This window comes from Argiope bruennichi, chromosome 4, assembly GCF_947563725.1.
Source record: "Argiope bruennichi chromosome 4, qqArgBrue1.1, whole genome shotgun sequence".
Classification (NCBI taxonomy): Eukaryota; Metazoa; Arthropoda; class Arachnida; order Araneae; family Araneidae; genus Argiope; species Argiope bruennichi.
Window position 1 is genome coordinate 114,320,750 of NC_079154.1, and position 24,749 is coordinate 114,345,498.

Below are 24,749 nucleotides of genomic sequence, written 5' to 3' on the forward strand. Positions count from 1 at the left end.
AGGAAATTCAAATTAAACCAAATATATATATATATCCTAGTCATTATATCTTACCTTCATGGCCAATTCTTCCAAGGACCAGCCATTTGCTTGTGCAACATACTGACGAGTAGCTGTGATATACGCTTCCGGATTAAATAGGCCTCCAAGCCAAACATGTAAATTCTAAAAATTTAAAAAAATTGCATTATAGGATTTTTATCATTTTCTTTTGTATAATATCAATAAAAATTGAGAAAATCTTCATTTATAAGTAATAAAATGTATTTCTAGCCAACAGTTATGTTAAATATAAATAATTATTTTTTCTCAGTTCTTCAATAATTCTTCATAGAATTATTGAAGAAGTGAGGGAAAAAAATAAATTTTATATATAATGAAATAAAAGGAGTGTAAACCATTAATTTTAACCAAATATAACACATGAAACTAAATTTTGCATAAATGTTACCTTCAATGCAGAAGTGCCACCTGAAATAGAGGCAGTGGAAACTTTTTGCAATTGTTTTATTCTGTCTGAGAAGTCAGTAATCCACTGAATAACTGTGCAACCAGTAGGAACAGTATAACAACGCCAGTGTGAAGGAAGTATACCTGAAACATTTGTATGAATATTATTAAATATCTTTCAAGGCAAAACTGATATGATAATATTGTACAAGATTGGTATTAGGTAACATTTAGAGCAGATAATTTCTAAACTAATAGAGATAAGCACATATTCCAAATTAGAAGTTTTACTATTTTAGGCCAAACAACAGACTTCTTGAAATAGAGTATTGCACATTGAATTGTGGATCCTAAAATGGTTTAAAATCAACTAAAATAGCAATGTTCAAAGCTTCATAATTTATTTATCTTTGGTTGTAGAAAAGTAGGCCTTTTTTCAATTTAATATATTAGTGTGTTAAATATTTTACTAAATATATATACTATAATAATTATAAATATCTATAACAGTTCAGAAATTAATTATTGAGACATAAACACTCTAAATTTTTTTCAAAGGTAAGCAAAAATTAATTTTTATATTAGCTTCTAATAAGTTTCAATAATTGTATGGGAAAAAAAGCTAAAAAAGCAAAAATGCTGTAATTATGACTAAGCACAACAATGAATTAATAAGGCAATATTGTTTAAAATCATCAGCATTAATAATAACATAGTTTATTTCAAAACTAGACTGTTTTCTGAAAGACCATATTACTTACCTTTTGCTAAATCACTAATCATAGAGCGGTGGAAATTGGTCTGTTTCTTTTCTCCTTTACAGATTTGAATTGCATCTTCTAAATCACGACGTACAATTTGTAATAATTTAACGGCTGCATTTACCTGTAAAAAAAAAGGCAGATATTTTTTTATAAATTTAAAATTTTATGCAAATTATGCATATTTTTTACAATAAATTACATTTAAGTTAACGCAATGTTTTAATCTTATTTCTTATCCACCTAAAAATGTATTTTTAATTCCCTTTGTCAAAGATAAATTTATACAGCACTCAGAATTTGCGCTTTCAATAATTTAAGAATGTCTTCTTTTGTCAAGAAGTCTTAATTATTCACTGCACAAAAATTCTGGAAAAAATGTAATTAATGTGTAAAAAGCAATCTATTTATGTTATTACCGGTTACGGAATTTCAGATTTCTAACAGTATGCTGTCCAAATACATGGAATAGGTCTCTATTTCACGGAGGATGACAAAAACTATATTCTTATGAACACAAACATAACCACTGGATGTTATAAATGAGATTTGAAAAGGCTTTATAATGTATGAGATTTTCAGATTAAAAAGAAGTTATTCTAATAAAATGGGGAGATTCTTTTGATTGTTTCAAAGCAAGGGCTTCCCATTTTTTCAAATCTTACATCTCTATACCTATTATTAGTGAATTTGGCTATGAGGATCAACCAAGAATTATTCCTAATTAATTATCTTCTATTGTGAAGATGGCAACATTTATTTTGAGATACATTTAAAAATACGCATGAATAAACTGAACATTTTAGATTGTGCATATAATTCAAAAATCTATCTTTAACAATGTGCATATCAATTTCCTTAAGCAGAAATACATAAGAAAATGATAAAAATACAATACTGTTCATTTTATTTCAGAAAAGTATTTTTTAGTGCACAAACTTACAGTTACATCATATTTCATACATCAACTTACCTTATGTAATCAACATTTAATTCTCTAAATGACTTAATAGGCTTTTTATGTTCTGTATGTTCTATCCAAAAGGGGATCACTTATTTATATGTATATTTTCTTAAAATTGTAGACACTCAAGATTATAAATTAAAAGGAAAATAGTTCAATTAATATTCTTAAAATGCTAATTGTTCATATTTTAAAGCTATCAGGTCAAAATACATGGATAAATAAATGATTCTATACAGATAAATAAATTTTAGGGTAAGTATGCACAGAAATTACCACAAATGTGAACAGTTTACCTCTCTTTCAAAGTATCTGTACATAGGATCTTTTATGTTCTCAACAGTTCTTTTCAACGAAGTCAAACTCTGAGGTACTAATCTCAACCATGTTGCAGCAGAGTTATGCAGAGTAATCATCCAAGCAGGTCGACCATCAGCTTTACGTTTGGCTTCTGCTTCATCAGCCGAGTAAACAACTTCATCATCATCTTCTAGCAGCTGCATCTTCAATAGTTTAGCAATCAGAGTAGTTCCTTAAAAGAAATAGAATTGATTTGAACAAATGCTTTCCAAAGATTATGAATAATAAGTAACATATTCCTAAAAATTATGTATATAAGTAATTACATAAAGTCTTTTTGTATTTGTGCAGACTTGGAAACAAAAATATACAATCTTCGATAAAAATTAACAGACAGAAGATCCAGAAGATTGAAGCCTATTTTTGAGTATAAAAAGATATCAAAATAAGATGTTTTGCAGAGTTTGAATCAAACTTTCTTTCAGCATTTTTCATTGATTTTCAGTTTCAGAGGGCAAAAATATTACAAACATTGAACATATTTGTTTTTGAATTGTATTTAGGCATAATCTATTCAAACAATATAATCTGTCTGAAATTCTAGAAAAAATTGTATGCAATAAAATTTATATTTAATGAAGCTCCAGTCCTAATAAAGTCATTTCATTTAAAAACTGCGTTTTGAAAAAAATTATTTAATTTTCATTTGTAAATTAAATTATAAAAACAAAGGAAAAAGACTGATATTTGCTACTCCTCTTACTGAGCTTAGTACATAATTTAAGTGTGGAAATGTCTGTAATTAAACCAAAAGGTTTAATGTGAAGAAAGCATTTTTTATAGAAATTTAACACTTTTATAAAGATAGAAACATATTTTTAATAGTTTCTTGAAATTGTTGTTCATTCATAGGATGTTCAGCAACCAATATACCTTCATCTACGTGGAGAAAATTAGGCAGCTCAATGACTTTTGTAAATGAGCAAAACATGTGAGATCATGATCATCATTAGTGATTTTTTTTTTTTTTTTTTTTTTTTAGAAATCTGACGAGAAGATGTAAATTATTGCGACACAACCAAATTTGCAAAAAAGAATATATAAATGTCATTAAAAGTCAACAAAATTTTTTTAAATGTAATCTACAGGGGTGTTTGTGGGACCCCAAAAAATCCCCGGAAACTTTTACGGACTTACTACCGGCATTTTGGAGTTTCGAGAAGGGGGGGGGGGAGAAATGAAAAATTACAATTATGAAGTATTGAATGACCTAATTATAAAAGTTCAATGAATTACTTTTTTTTGCAAAATTAATAGCCATAAATTTTCAAACATATAAACTACTACATTTTATGCAAATATTTTAAATTACCTGAATTAATTCTTTTTAAAAAAATTATCTAATTTCTGCTGCTTTTTTTTTTTTATTTTCTGATGTTTGTGGGCTTGTCTTTCTTTTGTGGTGAACTTCATAATTGCAGGAAGGTTGACTTTTATTTTCCTCATTTACAGTTGAAGAAATTTCCTCGAGAACTGCACATGCAGAGGTAGAAGCAGTTTGCTTTTCTGCTAATGTAGAAGGTTTTTCAGAGACTTTTATAGGCGACTCATCTGAAATACATGTTTTTAAGTCCTCTTGATATGTTTTCCAACTTCTGTTCATATTCAGTAAGAGATCTTTGTGAATTGGATCAGTCATTGGATTTTTTGAGCCATATTTTTCACATGAGGTTTCTTTAGAAGCCATTAAATCATATTTAATAGTCTGCACTGCATCTAGGGAATCAATCTTAAGAGAGGTTCTATAGTCAGTGACAAATGTATCCATTAAGTTGAATGCACTTTCCACTAATGGGCCATGGAAGCAGCTAAGGCAGGCTTTGACCAATTTAGCCAATGTAGGATACTTATAATCATTTGTGAAATCATCTTTTAAATTAAAAACTTTAGACCAATATTTATCAATTGTACACTTGACTTGATTTCCACTTTCATCAGATGTGTAGAGCATTTCTTTGGTGATATCAATATCACTCTGGTATAACCTTATTTCAGCTTCTACTTTTGACTTTTCATTATCACTAAAAATATGGGACATAAAAGATAATAATTTTTCAAAAGCTAATATTGTACTGGTTTTACCTCTTAGCTCTGGATCTAATGCTGTAAAACTAATTAGATATGAATTTTTAAGGGGTAATTTCTGTTTCATATGCTGAAATTTCAAAGTGAAATTCTCTTGCGTACATAAATAAAAAAATATTTCAATAAGCGAAACGAAAAATTTACACGTGCATCAATAAATGAAACAAAAATTTTACACAGCGGAGAAAAAAAAGTTGCGAAGCGATCAATAACAAATAGCTAATACAGCGAAAAATCCCCCTTCTCTACTTATTGGCGCCACGCCAGGAGAGATAAGACTTTTGAACCCAGAGTCACGTTATCGCACATCTGGTTGAACGAAGTCTCTCCCTTTTTTTTTCTGCCGCGCCTACTTGCCGAAAAGAATCCAGAAGAGAATGTCCGAGAACCGGGGGAATGAGTCATAACTCGCAATAAGGAAAGAACAAAAAAGAAGTTTTCCCCCCTTTTCACGCATTATCACTGCCTTTGGAGAAAGAAAGGAAAAGTTTTCACCACACACACTGACCTTGCGTTTTCTGCTTTCAAAGCAAACAAAATTACCCAGATCAAAATAAATAATTCATTATTATTCCTACTTCCTTTTGAACGACGATCCCCGGAAATTCCGGGGATCAAAGTTCAAAATCCCCGGAATTCCGGGGTTTCCCCGGAGCACAAACACCCCTGAATCTATAATAATTTCTGGCAACCAATGCATATTAATATGATAAAATATACCTCCAGTTAGTAGCAACATTTTTTCAGCATTATTTGGGAGTCCCAGCCAAGATGGAGACTGACGTTCTGAGAGATTTTCTACCCAATGCAAGAACTGATCACGCCTGAAAAATATTTCATAAAAATAAATTTAGAATTTAAAACTTCTATAAAATCAAATGTTATGAAAACTTCTCATTATAATAAAATTTAACTGTATACAAAAAGACATAATATTTCACCTTATTCCCTCAGGCATTTTGATAATCTTGTCTTCGATTCCATCTACACCAGTTACCAAGGGGAAATCTGGTTCAAAGCTTTGAGCAGTAAACAACTTGTTTAGGAATGAATTCAATAAACGCTATGAGAAAAAAAAATGAACATGAATGAATATTCTTTTGTATAATATAAATGTTTCAAAATATTATTGTAACATCACATCTTCAGATGACATTTATAAAATTTATTTAAGTTTAATATAGACATCTGAAGAAAACATTCTAAAACTTTAAGGTACTTTGTTAATTATTTATTTTGGCTAAAATAAATATATATATATATAAAAAAAAAAACATGATGATTAGTACCTAAAAAAACAATAAAAGTATCAAAGAAATTTAATTATGTAAAATAGTAACCATAAAAATAAAATAAGCTAATACTTCCATTCAAGTAAGGTAGTTGAATCATCAAAAGGAGTTAATTTACGTCATAAATTAGCATGAATTTTTTAAAAAAAATACAGAAGAATTTTTTTCAAAACAAAAAGAAAAGAATTTAGTTTCTAAGTAGCTCAAAACGAAAACTTTTCACTTCTTACCTGATCAAATTCATTATCAATCTTTCCACCATAAATACACTGGCTAAGAAGAGTACAGATTGCATCCCAAGGCACTTTTTCTGGAGGCAAATTAGTACGTCCCTAAATGAAAAGTTAAAGCAAACATGAACTCAGAATAATTTTGTACATAATTTCATAAAAAAAATAACATACTTCACACAGCCATATTTAAATTTATGTGTCCAAGCTATTTTTTGAAAACTTAAATTGTTTATTCAATATTTTTTAATTTCAATGAATTTATTAACACTTTAACATTTTCTTTATGGGTGATGATACAAGGATGTAGCAGCATAGGATAGTATATATATTACTAAAATATTAAAAATTTCACTTCTCTCACCATTTTAATCTAATACCAACAGCTAGTATTTGTTGACATATATTTCTTTTAGAATATAATAAAGTAAACTGAATTTGTAATTGAAATGGTTTTTTTAAAAAAGCTAATTATCTGAAACTTTTAATTGACAAGATAACATAAAATTTAATGAACCTGATTTATAGTATTTTTTATCATATTCACATACATACATCAACTTTTTAATCCTTTCAGGCATAGAACCAAAAACTAGCGAATTTCAGATGGAAATTGATTAAATTAAATCAAATACACAATAAGGAAATGAAAATGATAATTTATTAATTTTTTTTTCATTCTTTTGCATACAAGTTAGGGGGTAGCTTCATTTGAAGTCATGGTAGTAAATCTTAGCGACATAAACAGTTAAAATAAATAAATAAAAGACTAATAGGAATCAAATGAAGCCACTTTGCTTCAAAGGGTTAAAGAATTTGATCCTAATTTACAATTCTGATGATGAAATTATATGCAAAATTTCATCCATCTAAACTGCAACATTTTTAAGTCATCACATAGACAGATCACTCACCAAAAATTTTAATGAAATCTACAATTTTGGTACAAAAATTACATTAACATTAATGAACGTTTATTCACGAACATATATAGATTATATGTATATAAGACTTGGAAAAGTCTAAACTGCATGGATTCATCAAAATCTTGATATTGATGAATATCAAGAAAATTATCCTGTTTTCTCTTTGCATAGAGAAAATAGAAAGAGAAGAAAATGTCTTTCTATTCCTTTGCAGAGCAGTTTTTTAATAAATGGAACACCTAACTTCGCTCATTTCCAAAATTGTTAAATTCAATTAGAAATGGGGGGATGGGGGAGTTAAGGATTTACTTTTAATTTTCTTTTTTAATAATAGATAAAAGTTTTAATCAAACAGAGCTATAATTATTAGCTACAGAGTTTTCACATATGTACTCCCTATGTGAAAACCCTTTTTTTCCCAAGGAATTTTGTTAATTTTTTCTAGTAAAAAAATAATTGTTGGAAAAAAATTGTTTATTTTGTTGCCTGTATTGTAAACTATTTGTCCAACATATATATATATATATTATTTTTTAAAGTGAAAGCATATATATAGTTTTTGGATAAAATTAGTTGTTCTATCAGCTGGAACAGTGATGATTGTGGTATGTGGCGGGATGCTACGATGGAAAGAGAACACCTGAGTCTTCATTTCCTCTTCTCTCTTCATAGAAAATGAACTCAAATCAAAGAAAATTGTTTGGGAGAATAAAAAATTTTAGGAATGACAGACCCTTACTTTGGATTTTTGAAGTTTTGGGGGTATTTCTATATCAGCAGCTTAGGTCATATTTACTTGGAGCTGCATGGAGCTTTTTGTTCTTTATTTTGAGTTTCGTCAACATTCATTTTATATAATTATGTATATATATATTATAGCTTTTTTTATTGTAAATTAATATGAATTGAAAATGGGAGGAGAGACTAAATCTTTCTGAAGCATCAAAAATGCTTCAAGCATTGTCCTTGAATAGTGAATTTGAGCATTCCCACTTGCAGTGTATAATAGGTCTTGCTAAATCTGTTACACAGGTATAAAGTAGTGTTTTTTATTGAAATTCAAGACATTTTCATGCTTTACTACAATGTTCACTTAGTCACATTTTTCAAATTTCTAAAGACACAGAGTTTCAGCAGACAGAACACCCATCGAATCAAAACAGTGAGTACAATCTTCACAAAATTTAATCTGTTGTACACATTTTGGCTTAAATATGTTGCCTACAACCTTTTTTTTTTTTAAGTTTAAAATTTAAAAGCAGTGGTCCACAAATGTTTAAAAAAAAAGTTGAAAGAAAAATTTTAAAATTTGCTCACAGGCTGAACGAAACATAAAATATAACTAATCTTTAAATATTTCCAATGAATCGAAGAATTTTCTGAGAATAGTTATAAATAAAACATGTTGAACTACATAAAAATAAAATCTATGTTTGAGATATTAAATAAAATTTCATTTGAAAACAATACCATTGCAACTGTTTCAATCCAAGTGTCCAAAGTATCACAAGCAACTCGAAGATCTGATTCATTAAATTCGTAACGCTTAGACCATCCAAGTGGAGCATATCGAAGCCTTTCTTGGACAACTGCATGGAACCAAGCAAGTAAGAAATAGAGGCGAGCTCTTTCTCCAGGGGCCTGCAAAATATGACATTTAATAAAAGGCATCAATATTTTAAATGTAAAAATAATGTTCACTGTTAAAAATATCATTATGTTCCTTCAATTTGATAAAAAAAGAAAAGAAAAAAATGAAAGACTGTAATGCTGTGTTTTCTAATAAAACAAATTTAACCCTAAATTCATTATTTTCTCTGAAGAAACACCATTGCAACTAAAAATGATCGCATATAATTCATTTCCCTTTACAAAATGATAAATAATTGCATTTTTCATGTTAAGTATTTAGATGAAAATACTATTTATACATATTATTAAAATAACAAAAGAGAGGCATACTTCATAACTCATTACATTACCTTAGTTCATACAATTATGCTCAACAACTTAATTATATCAACTATCTTATTAACTAATGCTTAATGTTCAATCTAAGCATCTGAATTAGAACTATTGAACTCTTCTTTTAGGATAAATAAACGGAGTAATTAATATTTTAAATAATTTAGATTTATGCACGACTATTAACCACTTGAATAAATTTAGTTTTCTAAGTTATTTTATAAAATGATGAAACTTTTAGAAAATGTACATTGGCTTGTTTATTCAACAAAGAATTTGTTATTTGGGATGTCAATAAATTTTAGGTAATCTTTTTATTGAATTATTACATTTAGAATTGACAATTTTAGTCAGCTTTTAATTAATTAAATTTTAAATTCAATAATTCAGAAGGTTTATTATTTTTTTTATCTGCATGTGCATTAATGACTTAAAAGGTCTTATTTTTTGTACAATTTAATTAATGAATTTTATTTTAGAACTGTTGTTTTTTTTTTTTTTTCAATTGAAGTCTAGAGAATATTTCAGATGCAAATGAATTTGACACAATTTTTTATTTTAATTATTATATTTATGAATGATTTAATTTTAATTCTTAAGTTCAAAAACATAGTAATTCAGTATATATACAACACATAGGTATAACTTTTAAGTAGTTAAACCATCTTAAGCAGAATAATAAAAATAATTATCAATAACCAATTAAGACTCATTTTAATAAATATTAAATTTTAATAGGTAAAATTGGGAAGAGTAATAATCAAATTACTTATTGAGATAAGAATTTCACATATGTATTCGAGTAAAACATAAACTTTTAAGTATCAAGCTAACAGTAAAATAGGTCACATCAACTAGAATAAGTAATTTTAGTATACATTAAATGAACTTATTTACAATTTTAATGAACTTCCATTAAAAGAACTAAGAAGGAGGTCCATTAAAAACAGAATGTCAATTCCAGTATTTCGCACATCTCTTAGAATGATCCATCTTTCTAAGTTCAGAGTCAAGAAGGGATAGGCAGTACCACTTAATGGGAGGAAATTATTTCTTACAACCTTATAAATAGGTTATTAATTACTGAAATCATAAAAGAAATAAAGACCCCAAATTATGATTTGTAAAACTGACTTTGAAGAAACTGAAATATTAGAATAATTTTTTTATGCAAAAAGTTTGCATTAAAAACATAATTGATATAAAATATTCACTTACAAATATAAACATAACACTAATTTCAAAAGTGCAGGTTTTAATTTTATTTTTGAGACTTACTTTCATCATCCTTTGAGCTGGAACAGCACTGAATGTGCGAAGAAGATTGGCCTTAATGCCAGGGGGTGGTTCAAACACAAATATGCGTCCTGCTCTGAGTAAATTAACTGGAACTTTGGGATGGATCTCTAGAGTCAAGAATAGTCGGAAGGCAGCATGAGGCTTTAATGTGTGCAATTTTTTTTCCAGCTGGACAAGCCACTGAGGTGCCAGGTGGACATTTTTCAACATAACCCATCTAAAATTATTTAAAATAATGTGTGAAATATGTATCTTATAAAAAAAATAGCACAATGGATTCAAATAAATATTATACATATAAACCATGCACACATTTTTTCAGTAACTCCAAAAATCTCATAGGTAATTATATTAAACTGTTTTTGTGAAAAAAATTAAGTATTATGCAATCTTTTTGGAAGCTCTCAGTTCTCAATATTCTGAAAAGTTTTGATGTTTTATTACTTTCTATAGAGACTTTAATTGTTATACACTCCAATATCAAAAACTAAAGAACTTTTTAAAAGCCAATTTTTACTACACAAAATATACGAGGGCAATTCAGAAACTAACCTCCGATTGGTCACAGTGCGGGTAGTGGGGGGAGTAGCGCGCCATCTGTGCATTCACACGCTCAGCAGGTCAGTCGGCATCAAGCCGTAGTCGAGTGAACATCGTACCTGCGCTAATTTAGTTTTTGTGGCAGTTTGAAATGTGTGCTGCAATAGAAAATCCCGCCAAATGTGAAGTGCGTGCTGTTATAAGGTTTTTTACAGCCAAAGGATACTCTGCAGCAGCTATTCATCGTGAGCTTTGTGCCGTGTACGGACCAAAAGTTATGAGTGAAGGAGTTGTCCGTGAATGGGTACGTTTATTTAAAAGTGGACGAGAAAACGTTCATGATGAAGAGAGGAGTGGTAGACCATCCTTGGTGACTGACGAACTCGTTCAGACAGTTGATGCAAAAGTTCGTGAAAATCGACGTTTCACAATGGCGGAGTTGTCTACTGATTTTCCACAGATTTCTAAGACTCTTTTGTACGAGATAGTGACAGCAAGATTGGGTTACCGTAAGTTCTGTGCACGATGGGTGCCCAAAATTCTTACCGACCACCACAAAAGTCAAAGAATGGCCTCTGCATTAGACTTTCTGTCACGTTATGAGGACGAAGGAGAACCATTGTTAAACAGAATCGTGACCGGTGACGAAACCTGGATTAAGTACGTGAACCCTGAGACAAAAGAACAATCAAAGATGTGGGCACATTCAGATTCGCCTACCAAACCAAAAAAAGCCCGGCAAGATTTTTCTGCCAGAAAACTGGTGGCAACGGTGTTTTGGGATGCCAAAGGGGTGTTGTTGGTTGAATTCATGGAACGTGGGACGACCATTAATCAAGACGTGTACTGTGAAACACTAAAAACATTACGACGGGCTATACAGAACAAACGCCGTGGTATGCTGACTTCCGGTATCGTTTTTTTGCACGATAACGCCCGTCCTCACTCTGCTCGCAGAACAACAGCCCTTCTTGAGTCCTTCAAGTGGGACGTTTTCAACCATCCACCTTACAGCCCAGATCTGGCGCCAAGCGATTATCACCTCTTCATGCGTATGAAGAAATGGCTCGGGTCCCAGCGGTTTGATGACGACGAAGAGCTCAAAGATGCGGTCACAGGCTGGCTCAAGGCACAAGCGGGTGATTTTTATGCAGAAGGAATTTCAAAGCTTGTGAAGAGATACGATAAGTGCCTCAATCGTTATGGAGACTATGTCGAAAAATAGTGCAAAGATGTAGTTGTAAGATGTATATATTAAAATATTTTTACTTAACTTGGTGTATTTTTTTCAATCAACCGGAGGTTAGTTTCTGAATTGCCCTCGTATTTTTCATAAATCAGCTACACATTAGTTACTCACATTATTTATTATTGTTTTTAGTTGCATATAAGGGCAGAATCAGTCAATAAAAGATGTATTCAAATCTTAAATACTACCTGACTTTTCACATGCTCATGAATTTAGTTTAGAAAATGCAAGTTAGCCTTAAAGTATAATATAAAAAAGATTTAATAAAATTATCAAAATACACAATTCTGCAAAAAACTATGCCAAAATTAAATATTCTCAGACAAAAGTTCAAGAAAATCGAATATTTAAATAATAAGTAAATATTTTATAATACTTTAAAAAAAGACACATGAAAAATAATTGTAATCAAGTCTTTGTTAATCTTATTTATTAAATTCATGACAGAATTATGAGCAAGTAATGTCATTATTTATATACAAAACACATATTATAATCAATCATCAAAATATTGGAACAATGCTTTTAAAAATATGAATACTTTAGAGCGACAAAATAAAATATTAACCATTCAAAATAAATTCATAACAATTTTGAATAACTAAAACCAAATTTCACAAAAGTATTTCATATTCTATAACAATTTCCTACATAAATTTTTCATTAATGTAATCACATTTACCTTCCAGTTTTGGAAGCAGAATTTATAGCCTTTTCAGCTTGGCTAAAGCCTTCAGCAGATCCCATTGCTATGGAGGTGATGCTCTTGCCTAATTCTGTTGCTAAGTCATCAACACGCCCACTGGCATCATAGCCTGGTACTGAGCACATGAGTACGGGTGTATTAGATTTAACCTTGAAATAAAATAAATGAAAAGTAAGAACACTTTAAAATAATAGATTCATGGCATCAAATTCAGATTCCATAAAAACTGATAAAAATAATAAGTAAATCCTACTTCATTTTCTACTATACTGCCCAAATCAAGTTCAACTTCTGCTTCTGCCAGGAAACTATGACCCAAAACTGCAGAAACCACTTGGTGAGCTTTGGCAATCACTCTGTCAGGTCTAAAGGCTTGAGTAACAAGTAACTCATGCATTGCTGTTCCAATAGGTGTTAATGGTTTTTCATCACTCCATAAAACAGGCACATCTTGCTCTGGATTTGCACTTTCTATCCATGTATTGAAATTCTAAAGATATAAAAGTTATTTAAAACAGCTATTTGGATACATTTTATATAACACTTTTACTTCAGAATACTTTTAACATATGTAATTCTATAAGACAGAACAATAATTACTTAAACAAAATAAACCTAAATATTATAAAAATTTAAAATATTCCATAAAACCATTCACTATAAATAATTAAATATCTGAATTATCTTTGACATAATCAAATTTCAATGAAAAATTATTTTTCATACGTTAAGTTTTAACATAGAATAATCAAAATATTAAATTTGTTCATAAATTTTACAAGACTAAAATAAAAAAATCCTTTAAATGTCCACGTAGAATGATTTTCTTAAATTATGTGAAATTATTTCATAAAATTATTTTTGCTTAATACCATGCAATAAATATCTTAAGGATAAAATTTATATCTACAAAAAAATTTATCAATAAGGGAACTGCATAAAATCACAATCACTGCATAAAATCACATGCGTACTAAAAATGTTTGCATATTTCTTTATGGGGAAAAAAAGTTTGAAAAGCCACATGCATTTAAGTTTTACAAACAGCTTAAATAATAACTTAATTCCTTTTTTTTTCACTGATAAATTGTTGGTTTTCTTATATTATGCACTTTTATAAACATTTGGCATATCTAAGTATATAATATAAGAAAAATATATTGTTCACTGATATGATCCCAGAATAATTTTATAATAATAATAAAAAAAAAAAAATAATAAAAAGTGACAAGCAGTTACACACAATAATAGAAAAGTTTAAAAAAAAGTGAAAAGATTTTTAAAATTTTAAATGCTTACATCCATTCCATCCAATTTCCTCTGCAAATCTTTGAATGCAGGTAGTTTAGATAATGCAGTTGCGCCTTCAAGTTGATCAGGATTCAAGCCTGGAACATGAATAGTAGGTTGACCAGGAAGAATGCCTTCTCGTCCTCTTAGTAAATGATTGAATTCATGTTCAAAGTTGGGTTCACTAAAGGGGAAAAAAATCATTTAGAAAACACTGAAAAAAAAAATTGCATAGGGTAGATAATAAAATAGAAAAACAAGTATGATTGTTATTATAGATTCTGAAAAATCTTTATATTTAAAAAAAAAAAAAAAAAAAAAAAAAACAAGAAATTTTACAATGTTTACCTGGAAAGTCCTTTTAAGTAGATCTTGCATAAGAGTAGAGCAAATATTAGGCGATCTTCATGCAGAACACCTCTAGTGACTCTGTTGTAAACTGTCTGCAATGTGAAAGATACAGTGCTTAAAGATCATGTTATGTTATATTAAGGCTTATATGTTAATTTAAGACTTATCTGTATATTTCTGATTCCTAACAAGTTATTTTCATCAAAAATTTAATCAACAATATTATTTTTCTCATTTAATGAATAAACTAATAAATAATTTGGTTGTGACTAAAAATAGAAAAATAACTTTTGGAAATAAGAAAATTTATACCTGGAATAAGTCTGATGTAATAATAGACAAGCGGGCATTGTTATCCAATTGACCAGTTAAGTGAGGATTATTTGTCAACACGTCATTGTACATATCCAAGAAGAATTGGAGAGCATACTGATATAAGAAATGTACCTAAAGGAAAGAAATTTGTTTGAATTTGAATTATTCATAACACTCAAAATAATATCTTTCTTAATTATAGCAAAAAATGAATAACCAATGTCGTACTTGATGAAGCCCTTCTAACGTGAAATAGATGCTACTGCAAGCTTGAGACAGAGGCATATATTGTTGAGACACCATCTCAACTTCCATCATCACTTTGTCAGTTTCTTCAACTTTGTGCATGATTTCAGAAGCTTCATTCTTCAGCTTCTCTAAAGTACTTATTACACTAAAAATAAAAGGTAATATTTTATAATAAAATATACATAAAAAGTAAAAATAAACAGAAGTCAAATTTTTATCTGAAACAAAATATAAATTGACATACCTGTCATCATCTAGAATACGACCTTTAGCATCATTCAGTGCTTGCAGTAATGATTTCTCCAATTGACGTAGTCTTACATGGAATTCACCTAAAAAAAGCAATATAAATTTTAATATAACAGTTTTCATTTTTTTCATCTATTACAGTTTGACTTCATTAAAATTATATTTGTTTACAATTATGAAATTATGAAAAAATGGAATAAAATCATTTACAAACTCAGTTTATTTTTACCAGCTGAATTAACTAAAAATATTTTAAATTGAAACATATGTATAATATATGTTATTTTTATGTTTATGAAAAGTTGAGGAAATTTCAACAGCTCATTTGATACTGTAAAACAAGAACTGCTGCAGCATACAAATCATTTTGTGTATGAGAGCAAAATGAATATTATCAATGATACAATGTTGCATCATTGATAATATTACTTTTGAAATTAAAAAAATTTAAAAAGTATAATTATTGCATTAAATAACAATTTCCTTAAAAAATATAATATTTGCAAATAATTCAATTTTAAACTTGCCTTGTAATTTTAACAGATCAGATCTCTTCTCATCAATATCAGGTCTTTCTGCTTTTAAGACCTGAAAAAAATTTTTTTTTAAGAGAATACCAACATTTTAAAGTTATTTCTTATTTTTTTAAATTCAATTTAAGCTATAAAAATTTTGTCAAATTTCACCAAAAGAAAAGTAATTTTTAATAACTGATAAACTTATAATCAATAGTATGAGGCAAATTATGTTATCTTTTTTATATTAAAATTAGCATTTTATACATCATATTAGCACATAACAGATGCAAATTTCTGTAAGCCGACAATGTTGCAATTTCAAAACATCTTACTTTTTAACATCTTACTTATTTTAATTATTACACTTTTGCACATTAAAAAAAAATCAAATGCTACAAAAAATGTACTTTTTTATACATTTTTTTAATTAACAAAATGTACAAAATATCAACATACTTGGTTAAGACACTGGCTCTGCAAACTGCTACGGGTTACAGTGAAGTTCACAAATGTAACACGTGAACAAATGTCAGGAGGAAATTCAACCTAACAGAAGAAAATGCAAATATTTAGCTAAACAATATTTTTAAATGGATAACAAAAATATAATTTGTTTCTGAAACTCACAGTTGGATCTCGAGTTGACAAGAAAATGCAGAATGATGGTGATAAATCAATGTCTTGATCTCCAAGAGTTATCAAAACTCTTCCTCCTGTTTTGCGAACTTCTCGGTTTAGAACTGGGTTCAAAATTGGATCATAACTTTCTACATCCTGGAGAAAACAAAATATTTATCATGTTGGAATCTTTTAAATTTAAAACTAGGATAGTACAACTAAGAAAGGACTTTGAGACATACATATACAAAAAAATATTTAAAAACTTACTTGTACAAGTAGAGGATTTCCAAAACGCAAAGCACTCTCCAAATTTTTTCGGAATGAATCATCCAAGAAGCTGAAATGTTTCAGAAATTAAAAAATATTTACTAGTTATAAAGAAATCTCTTCTTAAAGGTAATATCAAAAGAATGTACATGATGCCCATATGTATAATTTATATTCAAAGCAGGGAAGGGGCAATATAAAATTAAGCTTTTATATCTTCCTAGCAATTGAACTGGATTTTTCATTCTCAATGCTTAATAAATAACCAACATGAATATAAATTCCCACTTTTTTATATTTCCTTGACATACATTAATAAAATATTTTTTAGATGACAAAGGCTTGATGTTTTTAAATACAGTTTATGCATTTTTAATATGGGGAAAAAGATCTAGGCCATGAATAATCAAAATTTTCATATAAAAACAACAAAGCATCATTATAAATTTAAGATGTGGAAAATATTATAAAATTACCTAGTCTTTGTGATTTTCTTTTCTTTATATTCATTTAATATGAATTCTGTTGCTTGTCCAGAGGGGTCGATAATTAGAGGATAACGATTGAATCGCTTCAGCATAATTGCATTTTCAGTACACAAGTCATCAGATGGAAGTGCATTTGCTTGCCATCTCAAGCGTTCATCTGCACTTGATAGATACTAGAACAAAAATATAATCTTTATCACAAAGGTGAAAAAGAAATAACAAAAATGTTTTGCTGCTTATCGTTATTCTGCAATTTCTGATTATCTTTTCCTATAATTATCATGTAACTAATGTGCACAAAATGCATATAAAAAGAGAATTGATAAATAACAAGCCCAGGTATATTGTGTACAGATGAATCTTAATCAAGTATTCTGGGCATTCTTCATGGATTCCACAAAGAAAGCAAGAACATTACAGTTTTGCAAAATTTATACAGCAGCCAATAAGCATCTAAAGAGAATGTGCACGCACACACACAAAATGCAATGCTAGAAGCAATTTAAAAATATTTTTTTTAAACCAAATTAAATTGGCAAAACTAAAAACTGAATAAATATATAATCATTGTATACTACATTCTTAGTAAAATAATAAATGCATATTTTGTATGAATAAAGAAAAGATTTTGAGAACTGATCTCATTCTTTATTGAACTTCCCCTCTATTAAATGACAAAAGCATAAATATACTGCACCATATACTTACATGCAAAAGGTATTGAGCAGCTATGTTTGCCATGTAATTTTGACATCACATGAACTCATTCTATTCCCAAAATCAATAAAAGCAAAACTAATTTATCTGTCACATCATTAAAAATTTAACTATCTTAAAAAAAATCTAAACTTAAAAAATTAATTTTAAAAATTTAACTAAAATTTTTTATTATATGCAAAGCAAAAAGTGCAATACTTAAAAGGGTTAAGAAATTATAAATGGAAGCAATGAAAAATGTTTTTGAAAAACCAAAATTATATTTAAATATTTAGGAACTTAAAAGAAAATAATTAGCATTCAGGAAAAAAATTTATTATAATTAACGGATGGATATCACAATTCTCTTAGGAAGCATTAACTTTTTCAAAAAAAAAAAAAAAAATACAAGAATGGGAAATTTTTTTGTATAAATAGAAGCAGATAAATTTTAAACTTCTATAAATTTTGTACTTTCACAACTGCAGCAGATTATTTATTAAAATGGTAAGTAACAGTTCTAGCTTTCTGTTTGATATTAAATCCTGGTGCAAATCTGTTTATTCTTTATTTTTAATATAGTTATACTCAAACAGTTTCCAGGACATTCTTAATTGTCACAGAAGTTTTATAACTCTTACAAAACAGTTGAGAGTGTTCTTATTGTGACTCATTTGTTTGGTATATCTTTTGATAATACAAGGTCTTTAGCCAGAAAATATTTTTCTCTACTATACTTAAATATTAAATTAGTGTTCTACACTAAGACCTATTTGCTCTGCTAAATATATAGCATTTTTTTACTATAAATATATTTTTGATAAATATCTAACATTGCAATATAGAAATTACCTCAGTTCTGGCAAGATCAGCTCTGAATAGGATACCAGCCTGCTGAAGATGGGTGCACCAGTAGTTGAACAGATTATTTCTGTATTGCTGGTCATAATATCCTGAGAAACAATGCATTTCATAAATTTAAAGCTATTTATTTAATGAAGGAAAAATACACTCACGATATTTAAAAAAACTTTAAATCTACCATACCGGCATAAGCTAAGAAAGCTGAAGACAGCAAAACATCTCCTGCAATGGTAGCCATTTGATTCTTGAAAGTTTCACTTGTAGCTTCCCATCTCTTACGTTCTGAGCTTAAACTCTTCAATAAGGCAATACTGCGATCCACCTATATTAGAAGAACAGGGTTTCTTTTTTTTTATTTTCGTTCAACAATCCAACAATAATTGTACATTACAATCAAAAATATTTTACAAGTTTTAAGGTACCTTATAAAAATTATCTTTATAAAAAAATAGTGTTAATGTTTTATAAAGGTATACACAAATATACATAACATTTTCTCGTTCAAAGAAAACAGGCATTCAGTTTTTAAAGGACATATTTAAATCCAGCAAGCACAAGTTATTGGGTAGTTGAAATTTTATCAATTTTCAAAATAAAACTGAAATCTTAAATGAGATGTCATGAAAAGAAAACTGACAGATGCATAGAATAATAAAGTCAGTTTATAAGCCTTTTAAAACAGTGCAAGTCACAGCTCTATCAAAATTAGAAATATTTTAATGAGGGGGATCACTAAAAACAAACCAATTAATAACTGAAGATGGTTAAATACAATTGATCCTAGCAGAATGTGAAGATTATAGAATCAATATCTAATGTGCAAAACAAAATCAAATTCTGAAAAATTAATTGCTATGGAAAAAATATATCTAGTACAGGTCATTGGGGAATTTCTTGCAATTAATTTCAAATTAAGGAAGTACTTTTGATTTAAAATAAGTGTGAATATTGTTATAATTAAAAGAGAAAAATGAAACAATCATTAATTGACATTCTCAAATTATTAAATATGTATGTCACAATTATTTAAACAAACTCAAAATTTTAGTTGAGGAAAATAATGCAACCCTATAAAGGCTTCATGATAAAGAAATTCAATGTTTTCAATGTCTGACAAAATATCTTCCATTTGAGTAAATCATCATTACCAAATCATACAGTTCCTTGCTTTTAAGAATTTGACTTTATGATCATAGTTTTCACTGTGGCTGACAATATAAAATCACCTAATTCTTCCTCCATTATTTCTCCATCATTCTTTGACTCCTTCCACATTTGTAAACATACAGCAGTGGAACCTAGCTTAAGGAGCATAATTATTCTGAATTTTACTCATTACTGAGTATTGCAAATCTTAAATAAAACAATTTCTTCCCACTTCATAGGACTCCATGCAAAACATATGTGTTTCATTCCGAAAAAATAATAAAATAAATTTACAATAATGTAATTTATTATTTATAATGCATGTTTCATTTGACAAGAAAGTTGTCCAAGATATTTGACTTTGGCTACATTTTAAAATTTGTTGAAAATGAGATAAAGCATTATTACCCAAGAGTGATGCTTCTCAATATACAATGTAACAAATTCCCATGCTTTCAGTATTTCCTTTATATCACTGGAAGGTAATTGCTCTGCTGATATTTTCCCTCTCCTGATCAAATCTCATCCATAACTTTTGCTGTGAGACAGTATGTAGCTATATATGTTTCGGCAGTTTTATTTAAATTCAACTGTTCTATGAGCTCAAAGATGCAACTGTTATTCACTTATAGCCCCATAACTTTGGCCAGAAACTCATTGAATAAAGCTTCTTTCATACAGAAATGAGAATTCTTTTTAGATACAGGGCTCAACACAAACAAATATCCAAGATACAGTCCACTTCTACATGTGATGTTACAATGTCTCCTCATAATTCCTTCTGTGGAACATTGCTCATTAAGAGACCAACTTATAGAAGGTGCTCATTAAGTGAAGTTTATTGTAACTGCTTTTGTAATTTGTATGGTCTCTTTAGCTTCAATTTCAATATGACAAAGCAATATGATTGAAATTCTAGCTTTGAACAAATTAAAATGTATATATGCGAAATTACATTCTGCAAATCCATACTCTGTAAGGAGTAATTGTAGGAAAAGTACAGGACAAAATAATTTATATTATTTATGATAGTATAAAAATCATGAGAAAAAAAATTCAAAAATTTTACAAAATCTTCCATAATTTTTGGACACGAAAAAGGGGTTCTTAAAATAAGATTAAATAATTACTGATTTTACACTAAATATTATATATTTTCAAAATAAAACCATGCTTTTGGATTATGTAATCCACATTTCAATCTAATTATAAAAATGTAGAAAAATTATATGCAGATGTTTTTAGAACAAAATTTAGAAATGTTACCTTCGCTTGTACAGATGCTAAGTCAGCTTTAATAGCCTGGGCTTGACTCACAAGGTTGGCATATTCTTCTTTATAAGCAGCAATGCTCTTCTCGAGATGGTTGATAAGACTTTCCATTTCTTCTGCCTTTTTCTTATTTTCATCTGCTGCTGTTTCTAAACTTTGCAACTCCTCACGAAGAGGTTCCACTCTTTTTAACATATCAGCATAGTTGATCTGGTAAAGTTAAAAATAAAAATAAAAAGTAGGTAATTTCTGCAAATATGATATTTTTTATCTCAGCAAAAGGAAATAAAAAATAATTTTCTTTCAACAATAATCAAAATAAAAAATTTCTATACTGCCTTTAAAGCAAATTTGAATTAAGGTTGAATAATATAAAGCACCAAATTTAAGTACAGATGAAAAAAACTTTAGTTTCATAAACAAGATATTTTTAAATAGAATTTTTTTATTATGAATAAAATAAACACTTTACCTGAGCTATTGCCCATTTCACCATAGGACCACAAGCAACACTAGCACGATTTACTTTTTCAAAATTGAATTCTGGATTGTTGATGTATTTGTTTTTCATTTTTGTCCTGATGTCATCACTTTAAAAAGATAGAAAAATATTATAGTTGCAATATATAGCATTATAACACATATAACATTATGAAAAATTTCTTTTTAATATAAAAAGCAGGAAAAAAAGAAATCCATGCCAACTAAAATGCTACCAGATAAAGAAAAATTCAAAGTAAAATCTAAATTTTTGCAATATATACATATATATGAAGAATTTCTCTTCCTAATATAAAACTAAAAAAAAAAAAAATCCATGCCAACCAAAATGCTACCAAATAAAGAAAAATTCAAAATAAAATCTAATTTTTCCCCCCAGCTAGAATAAAAGAGGCAACATAAGTTGCAAAAAAACCAAAAGGCAACAACTTAAGTTGAAACCAAAAGGCTGAACCATCCAATAATGATCTAAAAAAAACCTTACGATAAGCATTCTGAGGAAAAGTTGACTATAGTTGGTATGAAATTCTCCCTTATGATCACTGAACGTATGGATTTCCAATCAGGGGCCGGTTCACCAAGAAGAAGACAAATTGCTTCTAAAGCCATCTTGACTGGCAAAGGTGGATTGCTCATAGAGCGCACTTCAACTAAGTGTTGTCGTTTGATGCTTTTCACAGCTACAAATATCAAGAACAAGTGGGAGAAAAGAAATTATTACACAGAATTAAAAACACTGCTGCCTGCTGAAATGAAGCACATGAAGTTAGAAATTTCCCCCCTAAAAAGTTTTATGTGGCTTCTGTAATACATTTTCAATTGAAAATGATCAAACCAGTGCACACCTGTTGAAAATACTCAAATATTATTTCACACCTTTTTTCCTATATAACTAGAATAATTTCATAAAGCAATGATACCTATGGTAATTTAAAATTTAATGGTAAGAAAGGGAAGAAAAAGGAAATTAAAATACTTTTCTGGTTATTTTTGAATAAGCATCAAAATTTTTTGGAAAATTACTTGCACAAATTTTCAAACAATGATTAAACTTTTTTAAAAAAAAATATGAGCAAAATAAAAGGAACGGTTATGGGAAATTATACCAGTTGAATCTATAGAAGTTAAATTGTACTAAAATATTAAAAAATTTTCCACCAGGAACAAAGAAATCTTAATCATAAAGCAAAATAAACATTTCTGTCAATGAAACCTATAATTTAAAAAGTTTAATTTGGAAGTAAGACATGGATTGATATTTTACTTTGGAAGTATGGCATGGATTAAGATGAAATAATAATTTTAAAAAGTCTGACATTTCTTAATATTTGTCTTACGTGACTTCATCAGTTGCAAAGTTCACTATTGTGTTGATAAAGTTTTCTCTTATTATGACTGAACGTATAGCCTTCCAGTCGGTAGTCGGTTCTCCAAGTAGTAAACAAATAGATTCAAGAGCAAGTTTAACAGGTGCTGGAGGATTAGCCATAGACCTCACTTCTACCAAGTGCTGCTTCTTTATAGATTTCACAGCTGAATGTTGGTAAAACAAAAAGTAAATAATACATTCAAATAAAATATAAAATAAAATAAAAGATAAAGCAAAAAATAAATAAAAAGTCTAAAAAGAAAAATAATAATAAAATAAGAGAAATAAATAATAATAATAAATTTTCTGTTTAAACTCATTAGAACCATGCTGCCTATTTTAAAGATATTTATCTTTTATTTCTGTAGCTTAATTAACCTCACTCTTCATTTCTTCTTTCTTTTTAACAAGTCAATGCATATTCCTTAACTCTTAAACATAACACATTATCAACAACAGCATTAGCTAAATTTTGTGGTAAAAATAGTATCATTTTGAAAATTTATTCCCCTTTACCTATATTTATTATCAAGGTAATGGAATGAATTTGGAAGTAATCATTTTTTTTCCCCTTCATGTTTTGCCATAATTTAAAAATTTCATATTAAGAATTTTAATACTAAATGATTTTCAACTAAAATTTTTTTTAAAAAAAGCAACAAATAATAACGAAAATAAAAACAAAACAAACAAACTACAGAAATAAAATTTTAATTTACATATACTTTAATCACAGAGCTTTAAAGCAGTATACAGTTTAAAAAAATTATACTTTAAATGGGTTAACTGTCCATGAAATTCATAAAAGCATAAATAACTTGAATTTCCATTATAAATTTCCCAAATTATAAATTAATATTATCATCAGGATTGCACATATTTTTAATATTTGACACAATTTTAAAAGACTTGTCATTCATATATTATAAAGATTTGATTCTAAAACAAATTTGAATTAAGTTTGCATGTTCAGAACACTGATCCTTAATCATTGTTTATTGATAACTATTACTCAATCGTTCAGTTATATATTAATCATAATTTTATTGTTCTTTTATTAACATTTTGAACAATGTTGCATGATGGGTTTCAAACTAACAAGAGCTTAATGCATTGCAGCAATTGTAAAAGGGGTTTTTTTTTGTCCCTTCAACATATTTATTGTTGTCGGATCATGACAATAATCTTCAATGTTTATTGCCAGGCCTTGCACACATGCAGCACATCATCATTTTTTGAAATTTCACGAAGTAGAAGCTGTGAAATTTTTCATAGTACCACAGTGTTGCATATTTGTAACTGTATATTTTCTTAGTTCATAGCTTCAATTTTGCCTTTATCACTCAAATTATTCTAAATAATGCTAATTTATTTTATTTCAATCACAAGCAACAGTGGTTTATGACTGTTAAAAAAATTTCAGGTCAGATCTGTCAGTGCAGCAGTCTATTTAAAGCAAAACAGACTGCTCTTATGCAAATAAAAGAAAGTGAACTCCATTTCATGGAAAAAATTATTCCCAGATGTTTCCTTATATATGAAGCAAGAAATTCCATGACCATCAATCATTAACAATAGTTGAAAACGAAGCATCAATCAATTCTCTATTTCAAACTTGATAAAATTAAACAATTTAGAGATCACATTGCTTCATCGTTAATATTAATATTATAAAACTACAATCACATTAATTGGTGGCCATTGTTATAATAATTAGAGAATACAA

The 24,749-nt window shown here is 28.4% G+C and overlaps 1 protein-coding gene across 2 annotated transcripts in view; it reads right to left on the reverse strand.

Moving 5' to 3' along the window:
- Positions 1 to 24,749, reverse strand: part of LOC129965635 (dynein heavy chain, cytoplasmic-like) — a 75,916-nt gene that overhangs the window by 3,622 nt on the left and 47,545 nt on the right. Inside the window, exons 62-87 of one of the 2 annotated variants that reach the window (XM_056079698.1) lie at positions 22,139 to 22,334; positions 21,626 to 21,743; positions 21,148 to 21,363; positions 18,919 to 19,057; positions 18,724 to 18,824; positions 17,164 to 17,348; positions 16,688 to 16,757; positions 16,427 to 16,573; positions 16,256 to 16,345; positions 15,809 to 15,869; positions 15,277 to 15,364; positions 15,012 to 15,177; positions 14,781 to 14,915; positions 14,466 to 14,560; positions 14,127 to 14,301; positions 13,081 to 13,317; positions 12,804 to 12,976; positions 10,312 to 10,549; positions 8,539 to 8,709; positions 6,143 to 6,244; positions 5,562 to 5,683; positions 5,341 to 5,444; positions 2,472 to 2,707; positions 1,212 to 1,335; positions 452 to 594; positions 55 to 165 (exon numbers count right to left, since the gene is read on the reverse strand). In XM_056079698.1, coding sequence (XP_055935673.1) covers positions 55 to 165; positions 452 to 594; positions 1,212 to 1,335; positions 2,472 to 2,707; positions 5,341 to 5,444; positions 5,562 to 5,683; positions 6,143 to 6,244; positions 8,539 to 8,709; positions 10,312 to 10,549; positions 12,804 to 12,976; positions 13,081 to 13,317; positions 14,127 to 14,301; positions 14,466 to 14,560; positions 14,781 to 14,915; positions 15,012 to 15,177; positions 15,277 to 15,364; positions 15,809 to 15,869; positions 16,256 to 16,345; positions 16,427 to 16,573; positions 16,688 to 16,757; positions 17,164 to 17,348; positions 18,724 to 18,824; positions 18,919 to 19,057; positions 21,148 to 21,363; positions 21,626 to 21,743; positions 22,139 to 22,334 — 3,743 coding nt within the window. Of the gene's footprint in view, positions 1 to 54; positions 166 to 451; positions 595 to 1,211; positions 1,336 to 2,471; positions 2,708 to 5,340; positions 5,445 to 5,561; positions 5,684 to 6,142; positions 6,245 to 8,538; positions 8,710 to 10,311; positions 10,550 to 12,803; positions 12,977 to 13,080; positions 13,318 to 14,126; positions 14,302 to 14,465; positions 14,561 to 14,780; positions 14,916 to 15,011; positions 15,178 to 15,276; positions 15,365 to 15,808; positions 15,870 to 16,255; positions 16,346 to 16,426; positions 16,574 to 16,687; positions 16,758 to 17,163; positions 17,349 to 18,723; positions 18,825 to 18,918; positions 19,058 to 21,147; positions 21,364 to 21,625; positions 21,744 to 22,138; positions 22,335 to 22,991; positions 23,188 to 24,749 lie in introns of both variants that reach the window. The other variant, XM_056079697.1, reaches the window with a different exon arrangement.